General features: G+C 36.3%; 1 protein-coding gene across 1 annotated transcript in view; it reads left to right on the top strand.

Moving 5' to 3' along the window:
- Positions 1-22,041, top strand: part of CEP290 (centrosomal protein 290) — an 81,192-nt gene that overhangs the window by 56,301 nt on the left and 2,850 nt on the right. The window contains exons 39-51 of the mRNA XM_040637300.1: positions 553-774; positions 1,115-1,237; positions 3,497-3,642; positions 4,202-4,357; positions 5,159-5,282; positions 9,573-9,707; positions 10,888-10,974; positions 12,355-12,519; positions 13,044-13,166; positions 14,145-14,317; positions 17,539-17,680; positions 19,010-19,083; positions 19,867-19,961. Of these exons, the coding sequence (XP_040493234.1) occupies positions 553-774; positions 1,115-1,237; positions 3,497-3,642; positions 4,202-4,357; positions 5,159-5,282; positions 9,573-9,707; positions 10,888-10,974; positions 12,355-12,519; positions 13,044-13,166; positions 14,145-14,317; positions 17,539-17,680; positions 19,010-19,083; positions 19,867-19,961 (1,765 nt within the window). The remainder of the gene's footprint in view (positions 1-552; positions 775-1,114; positions 1,238-3,496; positions 3,643-4,201; positions 4,358-5,158; positions 5,283-9,572; positions 9,708-10,887; positions 10,975-12,354; positions 12,520-13,043; positions 13,167-14,144; positions 14,318-17,538; positions 17,681-19,009; positions 19,084-19,866; positions 19,962-22,041) is intronic.

The raw sequence follows: 22,041 nt of genomic DNA, 5'->3' as shown, positions 1-22,041 counted from the left end.
TCGTATAGTGGCTTTAATTATACTGTCAAGTATTGTGAAGTTATCCTTTTATGTCTTGCCTTTACAAAGTGGGTTAAAAACTACTACAAGTCAGAGATTTTGCTTTATACTACTAGTAGGCTTCATAACATTTAAAACATCCCCATGTACATTCATATGTACTTGTTCCTTTAATAAATTAGTTCAGCCATAATAAAACATTTGCTTATTTGATAAAATTTTGTTTCTGGGTGTTTGTTGAAGACAAATTGCTTTAGATTGTTTTGTCACATTTTGTTTTTCTCAAAGTAGAGTTGGTTCATTTGAAACGAAGATAGAAAAATAGATGTAGTTAGTGGGTTTTTTTTCCCCCTGTGAACTTAAAAATTTAGATTGAAACTTTATAAGTTTTAATTTAATAAGCATTAACTAAACCTTTTTAATAAGTATTATTAAGAATAATGTAATAAAAATTTAGATCGAAACTTCCTTTTTTATTAAGTAATAGATGTATTCTGTTTTATTGTTGATACTTGATGAAGATTTATGAATTAAACCTTTCTTTACTTGCAGTCACAAATTGACGATTTAAGTGAAAATCTTTTAAAATTGAAAGAAGCTCTTAAAACAAGTAAAAACAGAGAAAACTCGCTAACTGATAATTTAAATGACTTAACCAATGAACTGCAAAAAAAACAGAAAGCCTATAATAAAATGCTTAGAGAGAAAGATGGAATTGATCAAGAGAATGATGAACTGAAAAGGCAGATTAAAAGACTAACCAGTGGATTACAGGTGATTTTATATCTAATTGTGGTAAGGTCTTTGATTTAAAATATATAGGTAGTGGTTTATCCCACTTTTTAATTTCATCTAGAATATTTGCTAAAACTAGCTTTCAGATCACTTTGATTAATGTAGCTAATTCCTTCAGTGACCTCTGTCATCTCTGTCGTTTTATTAGGTCAGAGTAGCCTATCTTTAAAATGAAGAAGTAGCTACTATGTTCTGTATTGATAGTGCATTTAGAAAAGATGGCTATAGCCTCAGACAGTTTCTGTAATTGGAATATTTATTGTGTATTTTGTTTAATAGTTTTTTACTTGTAAAATGCAAAATACATCTTCTGTTTCAGGGGAAACCTCTGATAGATAATAAACAAAGTTTAATTGAAGAACTCCAAAAAAAAATTAAAAAGCTAGAAAGCCAACTGGAAAGAAAGGTGGATGAGGCAGAAATAAAGCCTGTGAAAGAAAAGGTATGTGAAGAAACATACTGATAATATGTTTAAGGCAATGATAGACTGAGTTAAATTACATAACTGATGAACAGAGGATCTGCTATATTAATTTGAGGACCTACTACATACTATAAATGTATCAAATAATGTAGAAATGTCTAAGACAAGTTTCTGTCCTTTAACAATTTATACAAGACTCCTATAATGTAACTCTTACTCAGAAGTTACTAGAATGTCTCCATGTCCTCTCCCTGACATTAGAGTACCTCTAAAATCCCCTCACATTTTACCTATCCCATTTCTCTCAACCTAATTTTTTACATAAATTGGTGCTTTTGATTTTGGGTAAGAAAGTTGGACATTTTTAGTCTGCTACCTGGACCCAGATGTGCCCTTTTTATTCTTCGATAGACTGGACTGTTAGTTCAGGGGAAACAAAGTGATTTGGATCCAAGAATCTAGCAAGAGGATTATTTCAAATTCCACAGTACGGGACATTTCTAATTTATGAATGTTTTTATATTCAAAGAATGCTTTTATGTTGAAATTTCTACACCCTTTTCTCTGTCAACTCTTTATAGCCTATCTATATGAGATACCAAATCCCACCCCCATGCCTTGCATTCCTGTTTCTTATGCTGCTATACTTTTCTCCATAGCATTTATTATTATCTGACATACTAGAGATTTACTTATCTATGTGTTCATCTTTTGAACTAAAAGCTTTAATGGCAGGAATTTTGCCTGTTTTGTTTATTGTTGTATCCTCCACCTACAATAGTCCTTGGCCTGTATCAGATACTCAGTATTTGTTAAATGAATGAAAAATTTAAAATGCAGTTACATTATTGTGTAATCCATGCCTGAGCGGCTGTTGGTGCAGAAAATGCAAAAAGAGAACTTCTCTCTGCATCCTCTCTCCTCCCTCAGTCTGGAACGGATCCTTCGTGACATTTGCCTTTGATATTTTTGTTGTGGTGGTGGCTCATTTCTAAGTTATTTCAGCCTTGTTTTGCTCAGTCTTAATTCAGAGGGTAATGTCAGATGGGATAGAATTGCCCAATCCCTACAAAGCACTCCAATGCTGCAGAATTATTTACTTATATACCATTATGCCCAAACTAATACTTATATTTCTGGAAGTCACAAAATTCCTTGTATATATTTCAGGAAAAAAGAAATTAATAATGATCAAACACTGAAGTTTTTACACTTTTTAAAAGAATACTTGTTAACCAAATAAATAAGGCAAAAAATTGGCCAGTGTCAAAGAAGACAGTTTTAATAGGGCAGCTTATCTTAGTTGGGCATTTGACTTTAAACTGTGGCTTTTAACTCTTTCAGCCCCTGCATTGCCTTTTGTAATAAATACAGTGTTTCATAATATCCTCTGTACTATTCCACATGGAATTTATGGTTAATAGAAACTACCTACATGTATAATTTCAAAAAAATCATTATAAATGAAATATAAAGGAGAAACAAAAAATAATTTATATAAATAATAGATATTTCCATAGTTCTCATTTCAACATGAAAATGCTCTGATATACTACACTAGAAAACATAATGAAGTAGTCTCGTAGCATTGATAGGAATTCAGAGCTACAAATGTATTCTGTTGGCAGTTTATGTGTCCCAGTGGCATTGCTAATGCCATTGCTAATCCTCTTCACTGCTTTTTTTTTCTTTTAGCACTTATACCAGCTAACATACTACAAAATACTTTTTTCTTTCTTTTTGTCTATATTTTTACTCCCTTTCCCTCATCCACCCAACCAACATAAATTAGACTGTAATGCTTTTTCTCTGGTTTATTCATTGGTTCTACTTCTAGTGCCTATGTTTGGCAATCACTATATAACTCTGTTGAATAAGAGAAATCCTGTGCATTGAAGATTTGAAGGGCTGTGTTGCTAGAAGATTGCTATTTTGATTAAAATTGGGTTGGTCCTTTGTACATATACATTCTTTATTAGAAGCTTACTTCGGTTGTGATCATCTTTATTAGACTCTTAAAGACTCCTGAGTCTGTTGGCATTAGTCCAGACTGTTCCCTAGAATATCATCTGTCAAGAATACAGAACCCTTAAACTGAAGGGCATTTTTGCTAATAGCTTTGGCATGTCTCAAGATTCTAGAAGTTACATAGCAAAATGAATGTATTTACGTATTCTCTAAGAAGTATTGGTTTACCATTGTTCTAGTAAATTATAATTGATAAATCTTGAAATTAAAAACAATATTGGTGATTTTATCCTTCGTTATTGTTTACAGAATGCTAAAGAAGAATTAATTAGGTGGGAAGAAGGTAAAAAATGGCAAACCAAAGTAGAGGGAATTAGAAACAAGTTGAAAGAAAAAGAGGGGGAAGTCTACATTCTAACAAAGCAATTGAATACTTTGAAGGATCTTTTTGCCAAGTGAGTTTAAATTTAAGCCTAATTACTTATGTGCAAAGTCTTTAGTTGATTTGGAAGTTATATCATTTTATCGTATATGATAGTACATATTTGATATCATACTTGAGAAATTTCCTAGTTTTAATTATCATTTATTATCTATGGTTCACTTTTTATTTTCTTTAAAATGTGTTTGAAAGTATTTTAACAATTTGGGCACCTGGGTGGCTCAGTTGGTTAAGTGTCTGCCTTCGGCTCAGGTCATGATCGCAGGGTCCTGGGATCGAGTCCTGCATCCAGCTGCCTGCTTGGTGGGGAATCAGCTTCTCCCTCTCCCTCTGCGCTTGTGTGCATGTGCTCTCTCTCTCTCCCCCTCTCAAATAAATAAAATCTTTAAAAAAAAGTATTTTAAAAATTTATAAATGGAGTTCCTATAATTTTGAAATAAGTTAGCTCATAGCAAATACCTTGAAAGATCTAATTTTTTATGTTGGTCTTGTAATTAAGTAAGCTGTGGTTTAATAAATTGAATGCAAAACAGTGAATTACATATTTTCATGATCTACATTAAATCCCACAGAGCTGACAAAGAGAAACTTACTTTGCAGAGGAAACTAAAAACAACTGGCATTACTGTTGATCAAGTTATGGGAGCACGAGCTTTGGAGTCAGAAAAAGAGTTGGAAGAATTGAAAAAGAGAAATCTTGACTTAGAAAATGACATTTCATATATGAGGTAGGCTGTTTCATGAAAATGTGGTACCCATTATGATGAAGAAAACTGACCCATAGTAACTGATGTAATGAATGTGTGTTACTTTAGGCTTGGGTTCTGTTGTCTTTTCCCATGTGAGTTAAGATATTCCTGGTTCTTTGTATGCCACCTAATTTTGGATTGTATCCTTGAACTTCTGAATATCATGTGGTGAAACTCTGGATCTTGGTTAAATTCTGTGGAAAATGTGGAGATTTTTGTTTTGGCAGGCAGTCTGGATAGGTTCAGGCCCCAAGTTCCAACCTGGTTTCTGTGGGCTGTGGTTCTAATACCAGATTTGTTTCCAAAGCCTTTACAGTCTCTTTGGATCTGTCCTGCCTGTGCACCTCCCAGTTTGGAAGTCTGGTACATGGGCTGTCTTTGGTCACTAAGAGCCTTTTTTAAATCCTTGAGCTTTTTGAGAAGCACACAGATGTTATGAAATGATTATATAATGTCTTAAAAATAGTGCTATTTTGATTCATCTTACACAATTCCATATAAATAGATGCATGTTCTTTAAAGATGTTAATGTATTTCTGTGAATCAAAATACACTTGTAACTTGTAATTCAGAAGAGCCCTGTGGCGAAGCTTCCGTAGAGGATCGCTGTATATTATAAAGAGTCATGGCCTAATTTTTGAAAGTTGACAGGTTTTGTGGAATTTCAAATCAATACTGTGTTAATAAATATATATATTTTTTCATTTCTGTATTTTGATACAGTAAAGCTGTGGAGGGTTGAAGTTTGGATAGTAAAGAGTCTGTTGTTGTTTCTCGTAGGACCCACCAAGCTCTCCCTCGAGATTCTGTCATAGAAGATTTACGTTTACAAAATAGATACCTTCAAGAAAAACTCCATGTTCTAGAAAAACAGTTTTCAAAGGATGCATATTCTAGAACTTCAGTAAGTGTACACCTTTTTGTTTTTCTGTCTTTAAAATTTAAAGGTGGTATCAACTTCTACCTTTATCTGACTCAGAACATTAGATTCTTCTTATAATATTAATACAATAGATCCAGTTTTTATTTTTACAAGGTAGTGATGTAGATGAACTTCTTTAATCCTTCTTACATAAGTAAACTTAAGATTCTTATGCTTTGCATAAAACGTTATTACAAATGAGATGTTAAATGAAGTTACCATTTTGAGTTTTGCTGTGGCAAGAACATACAATTGGGTAAATTAGAAAAATAAGTCATTGTTTTCATTCAAACATGTTATATATTTCTTGTTTTCCTTTGTAAGAAGTCATTATTATAGAGTTGTTTGTTGTATCTTACTTTAAAACAGTTAGTGTGTATATTTTTGTTATTTTTTTCTTCTTCTTTTCATGTTTCTTCTCTTTCGTCTGCTTCAAGCAGAATCTGTTATGTGACACAACTGCGCTTTCTACCCTTGCTACCAGTGTTAATAAATACAGGCAAAATACTTTTCACAAAAAGACCACTTTACACAGGAACAAAAAAAAACCCATAACAGTTTTCAGAATTAAAAATGGGAAGGGAATAGATGCCAGTGACAGCTTATATCATCAGGTACCTAAAACTATTCTCCAGTGTTACAGTAATGAAGAAACACACACAGCAGAAGACACTGTCGAGCCTCCAGAGTTAAGTCAGTCTGAGACAAGACCAAAAAAAAGGTCAAGTCCATTTAGGTCAGCTGATGGTATCTTGGCAGATGTTAAGTCCGATTTTGAAAATGAACCGGATCCTGAAATTAAGAAAATTAATCAAGACTGTTGTGAAAATAATAAACAGGAACATAAAAACAAGGAAGAGAATGAGCTAGGCAAGAATGATGAAGGACAGGGACACGTAGCTGAAGATGTGAGTCACAACAACCACTTGGATCCCGGAGAATCTGCCAGAGAGGACCCTGGTTATGCCACAGTTGCTGCCGCACTGAATCAGTGTGCCGAGGAGGACGCACAGGCAGATTCTGAAACCGATGTCCCCGTCCACCCAAGAAATGAAGTGTGCCAGGTTTGAGTCCATGATGGTCCTGTGTGTGTGTGTGAGCTGAATTTTCCTATAGCAAGTGATATACATCCGTGGTGCAAATGGAAATAAATTGCATAGGATTTGTAAAAAATATTAATTATTCATGAAATGTATCTTAAGCTCTAATATTTGACTAGTTCCTTCAAAAATTAATGGTTATGCATTTCCTAATTCATTTTAGTACTATTTTACCACTGGTACTCACTTAAAAAGAATTAGATTCGATAACAGGGTGACAAAAATCAGGCTCTTTAGAGGTGTTCATTTTGCCTTAGAAATTTCTAATTCAGAATGCTCTGAAGTCTCTTCACAAACTTTTACTACAGTGAATACTGTCGGTAAAACGTGTTATGATACTGTGTGACATTCTTTGGTCATCTTCCACATAGTATATGACAAAGACTTTTTTATAATGAGAAAGGGGAGTTTGCCTGTGTTGGCATCTATGCTGTGCCTAGGTATAATTTTCATAGCACTTTGTTACATGGGAAGTTTGGAGCATGAGTAATATCTCTAGTGATGCAGAACCGGGATCTAAACACAGGTCTGACCCTGTAGTTTATGATCTCGCTGGTGACACACTACTTTTGGTCCGTTAACAGAGCAGTACAGACCAACATGTTTGCCCCTGGTTGAAATCAAATAGCATTTACCTTTTTTTTTCTTTATGCTTTCCACATAGATACTCCAGTCACCCAAGTCCTAAAAACATCAATAAAAACAAACATTTAAATGTGAAGAGAAAATGGATGAAAGTGACTTCTTATTTCATTTCTGTATCTAGGTTCATAATGCTTTTTCTTTCACTTAATAATAAGTAATTAAAAATTTGAGGCTTCCACTGTGTGTTTCTTTAACTCCCATCCAGTAAGAATTTGGTTTTTAGCAGTGTATACCCCCTCTGTTTTTGTTTTGTTTTTAAGATTTATTTATTTTAGAGAGAGAGACAGCATGTGGTGGGGAGGGGCAGAGGCAGAGGCTGAGGGAGAGGGAGAGTGAACCTTAAGCAGACTCCGTGCTGAGTGCGGAGCCATGCGGGGCTCAGTCTCACAACCCTGAGATCACGACCCGACCTGAAACCAAGAGTCGGACACTTCGCCAGCTGTGCCACCCAGGCGCCCCCAGCAGTGTATTCCTTTTAGCAGGATTCCTCTTCTATACAAGAATTGGAAATCTGATAAAATTCATTATGTCAGAATTTTATTTATATTGTTTGTACAGACTAGAGTTTCATTAGAATTTATTTTCCAGAAATTGGGACAATTTCAACTAATATTTTTAATCTTGTTTTTTGAGAAGTGGGGGATGATCCATATGTGCTTAAATAATTGCCTCCATGTTTTAGTGAGAACTGTGTTAAAGTAAATAAATAAATAAAATAAAACCCTGATGTGAGATCATAAAGTAGAAACAAGGTAGAAGTACTCTCTTCTGTGAGTGATACTTACTATATTTTATGTCTGTCAATCAGTGGTGCCCATAGGTGTTTATCATTTGTTAAATTGCTACCACAGACAGAAGAGGTGTGACAGAAGAGCTCAGGGACAGGGCATTACAAATTTCCATGTCTGAAGAGCCCTTAAAAATTACCCCATCTCATGCCTTCATTTGTAAGATGGAAAAACCGAGGACCTTGCAGGCGGCATGATTTGCCTAGTGTTAGCCTACTCGCAGCAGAATCAGAATGGATACTTGGGTGATTTGACAGAGAATAAGCACAGACATATTCCCATGGTACAGACCTCCACAAATACGTCTGTCTGCTTTCTCTTACCATTGTCTATGTGCATATGCACACACATTGCTTTGAACAGATAGACGCAGGGGGACACATGCCGTGTTTCTGCCTGTGTTCTATGCCCTCAGGTCAGAATCCACCAGCCTAGAATTTCTTTATTCTTCTGTATCCTATTTTTTAATGTCTTTAATTTCTTTTACTTTTGTTTTTATTACTTAAGGGTAAATGTATTAGAATGTGAGGTATTTAACCTACTGTTAATTAAAAAGGTGGTATAGAGCCATGTATAATGGATATATTTGTACAATACTATATTTTTTAAACTGTAATGTCTGAGGAGTTATTGACTTGATAGTCCATCAAGCCAGTGTAAAGAGAAAGGGGTGGGGGAGGACAAACTAAAGCTATGCTGAGTGCTTGCACAAAATTATTTCATAGGATGCTCACAGCAATCTTACGAGGTAGGTGGTATTCTACCCACTGTATAGAAAAAAGTGATCAAGCACATATTTCTCTTTTGAATGACTTGTTGCTTAGAATGAGAAGTAAAAATGAACATAAATAATAACCCAAGGTGGATTTGTGCCAAGAGAAACTCAAATATAGTGTAACTGGATTTCAGAGGAGGAAGTGATTGCTTTCACTCAAGGAATGAAGAAGAGCTTGCCCAAGAAGGAAGAAATTAAGGCATTTCTTTTTATAGGTTTGTGTATTAGTTTGCTAGGGCTATTGTAACAAATCACCACAGATTTCGTGGCCTGACAGAAATTTATTTTCACAGTTCTGGGAGCCAGAAGTCCAAAAAACAAGGTATTGGTAGGGTTGATGACTTCTTTAACCTGTGAAGGAAGAATCTATTCCAGGCCCTTCTTCATGGCTTGTAGATGGCCATTTTCTCCCTGTCTCTTCACATTATCTCACCTCTGTGCGTCTCTCTGTATCCATATTAACCTTCTTCATAAGAACATCACCCTTACTGGGTCAGAGCCCACCCTAATGACTGTAACTTGAGTACCTCTGAAAAGGTCCTATATCCAAATAAGGTCACATTTTGAGGTACTGGGATTAGGACTTCAACATATGAATTTGAGGGTGGGGTAGGGTTTAGGGCATAATATAATCCATAACAAATAATAACCATACTTTTGGACTGGGAAAATTAGCGCAAATTAGTTTAGTCACTATGAGAGTACACACGGAGACATTATGTGTGTGGACATTATTAAGACATAGTTGACTTTGCTTTCTATATTAATTAAACTGCATTACCCTTTCTCCTGCCATTTTTATATTCTAATTTATTTGGGGCAATTTTTTCTAGAGCTCTCCAATTTCCCATATTTTTTTGAGGAAAAATGTTCACTTTTAAGCTAATGTTTTCTTATTCCATTATGTCTTATGCCACTTTTGTTATTAAAACTTAAAAATACTTCTAACTATATTTTCCTGAAGACTTCTGAGATAGAGTCAGATGATCGTTATCAAAGAGAACAGGAGCTTCAGAGGGAAAACTTGAAGTTGTCATCTGAAAATATTGAACTAAAATTTCAGCTTGAACAAGCAAATAAAGATTTGCCAAGATTAAAGGTAAATTTAATGTTCTTTACTCTAGTTAGGAAATCTAATGCCTGAATGCCTTTTTGCCCCTCTTCATATTAGTTTATGAAGATGTCAGAAACTCACATTCATAAAATACTATGGTAATGTTACACTTCCTGCATTTGTTCAGGTAACAATTATTTGTTGAAAGCCTACTTTGTTGTCAGGTACTTTTCGAGGTGCTAGGAAACAGCAATCAAAAAATTTCTTGCACTCGTAGAACTTACATTCTAGTGGGGAAGACTGACAATAAATAAGTAAAAAGTCAATATATAGTGTGTCAGCTGATGTTAAGTGGTAAGGAGAAAAAGCACAGTTGGTGTGAAAGGTGTGTGTGTGTGTGTGTGTGTGTGTGTGTGTGTGTGTGTTGGTTTGGGAGTATATGGAATTGCTATTTGAATTAGGGTAATAGGGGAAGGCTTTCTTAATAAAATGATATTTTAGCAGAGAGCTTGGGGACAGGTAAGGAAGTGGGTCATACAGGTCCTGGAAAAAGAGTGCCAGACAACAGAAATATCAAGTTCAAAGCCCTGAGGCAAGAGGATGGATGGTGTATTTAATTAACGATCATCACTCTTAAATATTAGGATATTTTCAAAAAATTAAGTCCTTATGTTTAAAAAAATTAGGATAATTATGTCTTTTAGGAATTTTATTTTGATCTTTGTAGTAAGTTTATCTTTGGTTTTCCAAATCTCATCCTATTTATGGGAGTCCTTTTTTCTTCCGGCTGGCTAATTGTCTCAGTTCTGTTTTCTAACCTAGAATATTAGCAATCTGTTAATTTCACTGGTAATGATATAATTATGTCCTACTTTAGAACATTTTAAGTTGTACATTGTTAGAACCAATACTGTTTCTCTCTACCATCTGTGTAAGGATCTACATATGTAATTTATGGGGCTGTTAAAATCAGAGTTCTAAACTCTATATATATTAAGGCAGTAAAGTGCAAAATATTTTTTGAAATTCATATGTAAAATATCCTTGTATTAGTGAACTTTAATTCAACATATGTCTTAGTTCAAACTCCTTATTGCTGTGGAGACCGTCTCCTTCAGTTTGGCCATATAGTTGAAGAGATTGATAGTTCACGTGAAATATTTCCCTTTCCTTTTCAGTGGCTATAGCTGTGTTAAACCGTTACATGTTTGCTTTAATTTTTCAGAGTCAAGTAAGGGATTTGAAGGAAATGTGTGAATTTCTTAAGAAAGAAAAAGCAGAGGTTGAGCGGAAACTTGGTCGTGTTAGAGGGGTGAGTGTATGATAACATACCATATATTTGTTTTGGTTTCAGAAGTGATAAGTTGGTAATGAAAAAGCAAGTTTGGATATGTCATGACAGCAGTGATGTGCTTTTACTTCTGCCTGTAGTCTTGGTTTTTATTCTGCTGCATCTACGACGTAAAACATCATAAAGCTTTTCTTTGTGTTTCAAGTCAATGTATTTTATCACCCGTCACACCTTACACGCATTTCATTTCAACTGGGACACCACATCATCTTTCTTCATTGCATATCCCTTCACACCTCGAAAACATTTAACTACTAGGAATCCTCCTTCTGTTTATGAAGGTAACTACTAACTGCTCTTAGTCCAATTCTGACATTTTGTAACTATTTTTTATGATTTCCCTGGCAGCTTCTTGGTATAATGCTCTGTAAATATGTTTCCCAATTTTTTTTATTCTTGTATTTTTCTTCCCATGTTATTTTGTATTCACTTTTTACAATGAATAGATGCGGCTTACGAGGCCCCAGCCAAAGATTTAAGCCCCTAATGATTTCGTTAGCAAGTGGCACAATGGAAGCAATCGATATAAAAACTTACCAAGTAATAATATTAAATATATGACAGATTTGGTAAAAATACTGAGTTATTATTAGAAAAGTATTCAGAACAAACATCTCACTGACAGCAACATTAATTTCATAAATAAAAATATTCGACCTTTTCTAAGTTAGTTATGAAAGTATATATTAAAATTATGTACTGTAGGATTATTCATTGCATCGTGTGAATACTGACTAAAATGCAAAGAAAAGTAGGCAGATTGTTTTGCTCAACTGTTAAAAACATTAAAGCATAGGCAGTTAAAGTTATTAATTGGTGACCCATCTCTACTGATAACTCTACACTAGGTTTTTTCATTTCAGATGTCTTTTGTATTTATATTGGACAGAAACTGAATTTCTAATGAATGGCTATTAGAGAAAATCACGTCTATTATGCTGCAATTCAAATTTGGTAACTCATGAACTCTTTAATGACACAACTTTTCTTTTGTGGGTTTTTTCTTCTTATAAAGAAAATTCTGGTATATAGGAATGAACATTAACTAAATAGAATATTTTGGTTCTTAGGTTTATTCATTTGGAACAGACATCAAGGCTGGAGTATTTGAGCTGTTACTTACAGCTGCATGACTAGGAATATCATTCTCTGAGTCTTGATTTTCTTGTATTTAAAGCAAGAATTATAATTCCTATCACAAAGGGTTATTGTAATGATGAATTGAATACAGGTTTTGGCTTCAAATGTTAGTGTAATAATGAGCCTATTATGTTGTTGGTGTTTTATACTATACTCTCTCAGATATTTGATTAGATAAAAAGTTAATATATTCTTTTGTAGTCTGGTAGAAGTGGAAAGACAATCCCAGAACTAGAAAAAACCATCGGTTTAATGAAAAAAGTAGTTGAAAAAGTCCAAAGGGAAAATGAACAGTTGAAAAAAGCATCAGGAATACTTACCAGTGAAAAAATGGCTACTATTGAGCTGGAAAATGAAAAGTTGAAGGTAATTTTTTTTAATGTGATCATTTGCATGGCACGTTTTTACTATTACAATTTTTATTTTTCTAAGGAAGATTTTAAATATACTCGTACTATATAAAATGGCTTTAATGGGTGCAGTGACTGATTTACACATATGGAAAGACTTGTTGGAAACAAGGCTAAGATTAATTAGAGTAGCTCCACTGGTCATTTTATTATTTCAAGACCATTGGTTCTCACTCTGGCGGCATAAATACTTAACTGTGTCTGTTTTCAAATATACAGATGCCTAAGCCCCCAGTCCTGACATTGATCTTTTGGGGTGGGTCCTATCATAGATATTGTGATTTTAAGTCATTAGCTCATCCTACTGTGTAGCCAAGGTTGGGAACCTCTGCTCTAGATGACCACTATGAGAGGGAAGGCTTTAATTCTATCAAAAATAGGCTCTAAAACTGTTTTGAATTAAGTTTTATGAGTTTATAGGATCATCTTTTATTTCTTGGTTTTGATAATGTGTAGTTTTGTTTTGTTTTGTTTTACTAGGCTGAATTAGAAAAACTTAAAGTTCATCTTGGACGTCAGCTGAGCATGCACTATGAATCCAAGACCAAAGGCACAGAGAAGATTGTTGCTGAAAATGAAAGGCTCCGTAAAGAACTTAAAAAAGTAGGACTTTCATTACTGATTAATAATTACTTCATGTCAATTAACTAATACATCTTTGAAAAACTGAATGAAAAAGTTGATGGGAGTGTCGATTCAGACTAGATATAAGAGATATAGGAATTGTATTTTTATGGCTGCCATCCTTTCACCATGAGGGACATTGAAAATAAAATAAATAAAGAGGCAGGATACTGTAGAAGCTACCATCTGGGATTCAACTCCTAGCTCGACTACCGGCTGTGGAAACAAGGGCAAGTTAGTGACCCCTCTCTGTCCCTCAGTTTCCTCATCTATAAAATTGGGAATAATAAATGTATGTTTCACAGGGCTGCTGCAGGATTTAAATGAGTTAATATTTGTGCAGCATGGCTCAGGACAATGATTGATACAAAGTAAGGAATATGTGAGACTGTTTTGTTAAGCAATAAGATTCTTTTCTATTTAAGTTGCAAAATATATTCCTTGCCCCACAAATAGGTGGTGTTACTTATATGGATGATCCAGTGAATAAACTGAAATTGAGATTTTAAACTAGTTACAATAGTATTGGAATATACTGTGAGGCCAGAATGTAGTGTACTTTGAATGGATATTTAAGAGTGGAAATAATTTATGGTACTTACACATAGTTTATGCTCATAGCTAGCTCAAAGCGAAGTATTGGTCAAAGCAAAACATCTTCTAAGTGTATTAAGACAAACTATCCCATTATCTATAAATACTACAAACAAAGATGACGAATGTAACCACTAGAGTAAAATACTTGCTATGTATTTTTCTAACCTCATTCACACGATCTGTTGTTCTAATTATTATAATATTGCTGTTATAAAGAAAACATTGGATTTTTATTGGAATTTTAATCAGCATTTCGAGTGCCAGGTTACTTTTCTTATTTGTAGTGGTAATTTTGAATATACTGCATCTATGAGAACAGTATTGTTTTGTCATCTTGTACTAATTAGTTTTTAATGATAGGAGACTGAAGCTGCAGAAAAATTACGGATAGCTAAGAATAATTTAGAGATACTAAACGAGAAGATGACAGTTCAGCTAGAAGAGACTGGTAAGAGATTACAGTTGGCAGAGAGCAGAGGCCCACAGCTTGAAGGTGCTGACAGCAAGAGCTGGAAATCAATTGTTGTTACAAGGTAAGAACAAATAGTTTAAAACTTGCACAAAGCTTAGTCAGTTCTAATGCTGTCATTATTGTTATAAAGAATATGACACTACTTTAACTTAGTTCTTTCCTTGATGAACTGATTGTTTGCTTTAACAGGATACTTTTGGCAATGCTAGGACAGCAAAAAAGTGGTTTTTTTCCTTCCTTCAAATATTTAACTAGTTTGGGTGGCAGTGCATAGGACAAAGCAGAGCTGGGGCTGGGCCCGGGGGCATCGGGAAGCAGCGGGCCTCTCCAAGCTGGGAGCAATGGTGCCCAGCCTCTCCGGGGTGCTGCTTTTCTCCAGCTCTGACTCAGCTTCTGTGTTACGTTCATTTTCTCCCTCAAGTATAAGCGAGGGACAGTGTAGCTGTCTTGTCACAACCTGTGGCCTACTGGATCTGGGCTGTGCTGCAATTCTGGAGGTTTATTTAGTTTTTTAAGATTATTTATTTTAGAGACCACACGTGTGTGAGCGGGAAGAGGGGCAGAGGAAGAGACAATCCCAAGCAGACTCCCTGCTGTGTGCAGAGCCCTGTGCCAGGCTCGATCTCGACCCTGAGATCATGACCCAAGCCAGAATCAAGAGTCGGTCCCCCAACTGAGCCACCCAGGGGCCCCCAGTTTTGGAGTTCTATTGTGGGCAACTTGTTCTTCAAACAGCCCTGACAGATGAATTTAGTAGTAGCTTCAGTGTCACATTGAAAGCACTAGACTTCTCCCATCCTGTGAGCCTTTTTCACAGGTGCGATTCCTGCCTGTCACACAAACTTTGTAGCTGTCAGAGTGGTGTTAGGAACTCACTAGTAAACATTCCTGTGTTTATCGCCACTGTCATGGGTGGTTCATCGGGACTCGTGAGTCAGGAAAAGGTTCGGCGTCATTCTCATTTCCAGGCTTAACCAGCTGCTTCAAGTACAGAAGGCAGAAGCTAATAAGATCCTATCCATGGCTTCCCATTAAAGTCATCCTGTATGAAGTTGTGTTCTTTATATCTGCTGGCCCCATTTCTAAAGGCAAACTCGTCTTTATCTTACCATATTCATAGAGTTCCTTATGTCCGTGCATCTCCGGTCTCCCTTCAGTGTCTACCTGTTATTTAGAATGGACTCAGTGCGGGGTGGAACAGTAGTCACCATCACCACCGCTAGGATGGGAGCCTTAGCACCATGAGGCTGCATATAGCAAGGCCCACGTGGGTCTGCTGCACGGTACCTGCCCCTGTCCACCAAGTCCAAGGAGGAAGGCTATGCGGGCAGATTAGAAGGCAGCCCAGATGGCCAGGCAGTCCTAGAAAGGTGTCCTGGTTCCCTGTCCTAACACCATACTGAGAACTGAGTCCACTCCTCTCCCCTCTAGCTCTCTGTTAACTCTGCAAGACGGCTAGTGTGAGGATTAAATGAAATAATATGTGATAATATCAGAGAAAAGGGGTCTCTGTTGTCTGCTTGGACAGGGGTCTCAACCAGCAACTCTCCATGGACTGCTTGATTGGTCCTTTATTTCCTTCTACAATCACATGTAGACTCAGAAAGGATTTGGAGCTACTTTGAGATTTACTCTGCAGATATTTACTCGGTTCATGCTACAGGCCAGACCCTCTGCTTCATGTTAGATGTACCTCTAAATGGCCTACTTTGCCTCATTCCCGTGGAGCCAGGTGGCTTCCATGGCTTTAGAAATAAACTTAAGTCTCACTGTGACTGTAAGTAAATTACATCTCTTCTGTGAGCTCAGGGGTTTTTGTTTTGTTTTGTTTTTTAATCTATGGAGATGATCACCTGTTCTTCCTTTTCAGAAAGGGCTCTGAGAAGCTGCAGAAAAGATTATTAACATGAAAAGGGTTTATAAAGTTTATGAACATTTGAGAGGGGTAATATTTAACCATAATTGAAGATGACTTTGCCTTCTGCGTAATTTGTGTGTTCTTAATCTGAGAACAGAAAAGGTAACTGAGCATAGGGTAGGCCTTTAGTAAACCCTTTTAAAAAAGTTACAAAGTCCTTGTAGAATCTACTTGACAAAGTGAAGGCTAATTCTTATCCTTGGCCTCAAGACTCAAATCCAAAAAAACCCCAAAAAACAAAACAAAACAAAACTTGCTAAGATCTGCAGCTGGCATTATACACCCATCTCAGTAAAGTGATTTAGAAATCTCTCTGGGACCCATGACACATTAGTAGGTCTTCCTCATGCTGAAATCTTTAGTTGCTCTGTTATTTACTCAACAAACTAATGACCTCTATTCTTACCAGGCCTTATACTGACTGCTAAGACTGGGGTTGCTGGAGCTATTTCATATGGGGTGAGCAGGGAAGGCCCCTCTGATTGGGTGGGGCATTTGAGCTGAGATTTGAAGGAATAAGCTTCTGATATTTCACCCCTCTGGTGGACAGTCTGTCGGATTAAGAACATTCCTTTCTAATCATAGTTTCTAAGAGTTATCAAAAACCATTTGAATATATTGAAATAATTTCCCTTCCTTGTACTGTCCTTACCAGGTTTTGTTGCCAAAGCTTCCTTGCTTTTTCTTTTCTCTGGGGAAGTTTGAATATTTTAAGCATTGTCTCCCTTTAAGGTGGAAGGATTGCTTATAAAATCATTTTGGCTTTATGTTTTTAAAATTTCTTGGAGTCTGGGTTTTGGTTGTTTTTTTTTTTTTTTAACTATTGGTCATTTCTTTAAAGGTTACAAATCTGTTCAGATTTTTATGTTATATGCCATTTTCTCATCCATGCTTTTGCACATTTTTTCCTCTCCCAGTAGTGCCCTTTGGTTTTGTTCTACCTTGATCCTCCTTTTTTTTTGTATGTTTCTGTGTGTGTGTACATGATGTATATATGAAATTCTTTAATTTGTGATCTTTAAATATTATTTCTAAGAGTGCCCAATAATACAGAATTTGATATTCTCATGGGTGAATTGCACTATTTTTTTGTTTTGTGACTGAAAAAGATATTTTAATGTTTTTGACAGTGGTCAAATTCGGGCTCCATCCTTGTTTATAACTTTGGGAAATACTGAAATCCTCTATTTTCATTGGCCTGTTAATTAGGGATACTAAATAAATAAATATGTAGAATTTGACTAGATTTGACTAGAAGAAACAGTAAAAGTCTGTTATCTTTAGTGCAATAATTTGAATTGGCTTTTAAATCAATGAGAGAAATTATTTTCCATGTCTACACTATTTTTTCCCTTCACTTTCAGAATGTACGAAGCCAAGTTGAAAGAATTGGAGACTGATATTGCCAAAAAAACTCAAAGCCTTACTGATCTTAAACAGCTTGTAAGACAAGCAACAGAGAGGGAACAAAAAGCTAAGAAATACACTGAAGACCTCGAGCAACAGGCAAGTAATTTTTCTTTCCATGAGAAAATAATGCATTATATGTCAAGCCGCTCCCTGGCATTGTCTTACATAGATGAAAATGAACACTTGATAATTCCTCCCCTAGAAGGCCCATCGAAGTGAATGGCACTACCGTTCAACCATTTGTTTAAGCCCAAACCCTTCGATTATCAGTTCTTTTATCTGTTTTACCCTATATCTTTTTCATTAAATCACGTCAGCTTTATATTTTCAAAATATAGCCCAAATCTGATGTTTCAGCACCTCCCACACTGTCAGTCTGGTCTAAGCTATTCTCACACCTGAACTATTCTAGTAATTTCCTAACAGGTCTCCCTGCTTCCACTCTTGCCTTGCTTTACCTTCTCCCCATCCCTGATGTATTCTCCACGTAGCTGCTGAGTCATCCTTCTAAGCATAAAGAAAATCACAGCATCCCATCCTCGGAGTCTCCAAATGGTTCCCCATTACCCCAGAATAAAATTCTCAAGTACTTTTCACAGCTTGTAAAGACCTTCATGGTCTGGCATCTGGTTTCCTCTCTAGCCTCATCTTTACTTTCCCCTCATTCACAACATTCTAGCCACATTGGCCTTCTTTCAGTCCTTTGACTAGGCCAAATTCATTCAAGCTTCAGGATCTTGGACTTGTTTCTCTTGTCTAGAATACTCTCCACCAAATATTCTCATAGCCCACTCCCTATGTCTCTGCGTAAACGGAGACTCCTCAGACCTTCCTTAACCCTGTACCCCCTTCCGTGACTCTCCATCCTCTTACCGTGAGTTGTTCTTGATAGCCCTTCCTTCCATCTGGCACTGTTATCACATCACATGCTGTTTGTCTTTGTCTTCCCCCCCACTAAACACGTAAGGACCATACGAAATTGCTGGAAGGGACTTTACCATCACTATATTCCCTGTGTCTAGGACAATGCCTGGCATGCAGCGCTCAGTAATTATTGAACGAATAGTGAATAGAACACAATAGATATGTACTCATATCTTATGTGCTTTTGAAAACCCAACTTTTATTTTTTTTAAACATTTATTTTTTTAAAGATTTTTTATTTATTTGAGAGAGAGAGAGAGCAGGAGAGCGGGGAGGGTCAGAGGGAGAAGCAGATTCCCCACTGAGCGGGGAGCCCAAGGCAGGACTCAAATCCAGGACTCCATGATCATGACCTGAGCCGAAGGCAGTTGCTTAACCAACTGAGCTACCCAGGTCATTGAAAACCCAACTTTTTATTCGCTTTACTGAAAATGTGTATCTTTATAAAACATCATATTTCCACATCAGACTTTGTCTTCTAACTTTTCATTGTGCCCAAAGATTGAGATTCTCAAACATGTCCCTGAAGGTGTTGAGACAGAGCAAAGCCTTCAACAGGAGCTTCAAGTTCTAAGGTACATTGTCTGTTCATAAGACTTTTAATATAACCAGCTTTGCTACATCTAGAGATTCGGATTTTTTTTTTAAGATTTTATTTATTTATTTGACAGAGAGAGACAGCCAGTGAGAGAGGGAACACAGCAGGGGGAGTGGGAGAGGAAGAAGCAGGCTCCCAGCGGAGCAGAGAGCCCGATGTGGGGCTTGATCCCAGAACCCTGGGATCACGCCCTGAGCCAAAGGCAGATGCTTAACAACTGAGCCACCCAGGCGCCCCTAGAGATTCGGATTTTTCAACCTTGCTTACAACCAAGCTAACAAGCTTATCAGTCTTATTTCATCCTTTTAATGGCAACTCTCTTACATAATAGATACTGAAAAAAGGGTAAACCAGATCCTAATTGTCAAGCTTCTAATTTAAGCTTTCTTAATATAGTAAAGAATGTATTAAACCTTAGTTTCCCAGAGGCAAATATTAATGAAAGACAGAAAAAAAATTATTTACTTCCATGATTCTGTGCAGAATCAACAGACAGAATCATGAGGTTTCTCCAATAGGAGAACTCTTAAAAATGACATCAGGTCAGACTTTTAAGAATCATGAAGAATTTTCATTCTCTGATCTCAGTTTGAGAATGGTAGCATTGCAGCAGTGAGAGTAAATGAATAAATGTTTACCTTTATAAATTATCAGCAAATTCTAAGTAATTTACATTACACAGTTCATAAGAAATACCCATGTATTTTGTGAAGCAATGCGTGTTTTTTTGTTGTTTTAACACATAATCATTGTGTTCTAGATTAGCTAATACTCAGCTGGAAAAAGAAAAAGCAGAATTAATCCATCAATTAGAAGTTGACAAAGACCAAAGTGGAGCTGAAAGCACTGTACCTGGTAAAGTATTTTCTACTTCTAGGATATTAGCTAAACCAAGTTTTTGAATTAGAGTATTCAGATTTCTGATGACTGTCTTCCTATAAAATCAAATCCCTGATAGCAGGTTTTCAGAGCTCTTTCCTTCATGCAAGTCATGTTCCCATCGAGTCCTCTGAGTTGCTTATAAAAGCAGGTACTCAAGTGTTTTTATGTTCCATATGGATGTTACATTTAATCATGATACAGTGCTAAGCTATGAGCACTAGGTCTGTGGTTTCCAGTTTGTAAGGATAGGCCCTTTTAAGCCCTCTGAACATTATCTTCTAAATATTATTGTCCTCTTGTTATTTTAAGATTTTATTTGAGAGAGAGAGAGCACACAAGCAAGAGGAGGGGCAGAGAGAGAGAGAAGCAGACTCCCCACTGAGCGAGGAGCCCATTGTGGGGGCTCCATCCCAGGACCCTGGGATCATGACCTGAGCCAAACCATGGCTTAACCAACTGAGCCACCCAAGCGCCCCTATCCTCTTGTTATTAACTTAAAAACTACATAGTAGACATTGCCTACATTCTTCTTCCCTTTTACAAAGTAAAACTGTCTAGTCTTCTACATGCTTCCATTCACAAGTGGTTAATCATTGTATTGCTATGTGCATATGTATGTATATGTACATATATGCATTATGTATACATACACACACAATTAACAGTTGACCCTCATTATTTTCAGAGTCTGTACTTGTGAATTCAGCCACTCACTAAAATTTACTTGTAACCCCAAAACCAGTACTCCTGGTGCTTTTGCAGATACAAACAGCAGTAAAAAATTTAAGTTCTGACCCACCTTTTTCCAGATGAGATCCAGCAAGGTGAGGCTCTGCATTATTTCAGCTCTCTCCTACGGATGAGCAGAGGATGGAGACCGTACAAGGCAGTGCAGCACAGGGCAAGCTCTGGTTCTGGTGCCAGACTAGGTTTAAATCCAAACTCTGACACTTATGAATGCGGCGTCAGGACAGTCACCTGACACTTTGTTTTCTCTTTTATAAAATAAAGAAAATAGAATCTACCAGGATGAGTTATTTCCAGGATTTAAAATTATACTGTATGTGAGATGAGTATGTATATGTTTTCCCTGAGAGCAATGAATGGTTCAGTGCTCACGAATCCACTGTTCATGTTCACTTTTGAGAACATCACTGTTTGTTAACCGCAAGAATCATTTGTTATGTATAGTTGATAGTGTGATGGAAATGGCAAATTCTGTCCAAAGGATGATATCAATTTGTACCTGAGCAATCTGAGTTTTTCATATAGCTTTTTCAGTATCCTACCACATATTCCTGTTGCTACTTTGTATTAAAGCTATCATGTATGAGTTGTACCAGACACTATGCTAAGTGCTTTACAAGCATTTTATAATTTTTCTCTCCCCGACCCCAACATTTTATAATTTACCTTTTAAAGTTCTGTTTGTTGAGTACTATTGTCTCCATTTTACCTATGATCTTCACCTTAAAGAGGTTAAGTAACAAGGTCACAACAGCTAGGCAGGATGAAACCTAAATCTGTAGAACTCCAAAGCCCCTCACCATTCCCTGCTTTTGACCACGGAAACTCCCTTACCTACCTCTTGGTGACTAATAAAACAGTCACATAAATCTCTCAACAGTATCCCTTACAGCAGCCAGCTCAGGGTACCAGATAGCACACTCCCAAAAACCTGTTGATGCTGTTGACATTTGACAAGTTCTTTCTTTCTAAACCTCAGTTTCCTGAGAGGGAATTTCAGAACCCTGTATTCTTCATCTATTTAAAGGAGATTAAGGATACCTATCATATTTCACAAAGACTGTTACAAGGTTCAAAATCAAACTAAAACTGTCTTGGCAATTCTCAAGCACTATTTAAATACAAAGTAGCAACAAGACTGTGTGGTAGAATATTGAAAAAGCTGTATGAAATAGTCAAAGGCTGTTCAGGTATAAATTGGTATAATCCTCTGAAATAGAATTTGCCATTTCAATCATGCAATCAAATACCATTAAGCTAACTTTCGGAAAGCGTTGTACACAATAATCACTTTTCCCGCACTAGT

This window comes from Ursus maritimus, unplaced genomic scaffold, assembly GCF_017311325.1.
Source record: "Ursus maritimus isolate PB19 unplaced genomic scaffold, ASM1731132v1 scaffold_21, whole genome shotgun sequence".
NCBI classification, from domain to species: domain Eukaryota; kingdom Metazoa; phylum Chordata; class Mammalia; order Carnivora; family Ursidae; genus Ursus; species Ursus maritimus.
The sequence above is the reverse complement of the archived record's forward strand: the minus strand, read 5'-3'. Positions and strand labels throughout refer to the sequence as shown.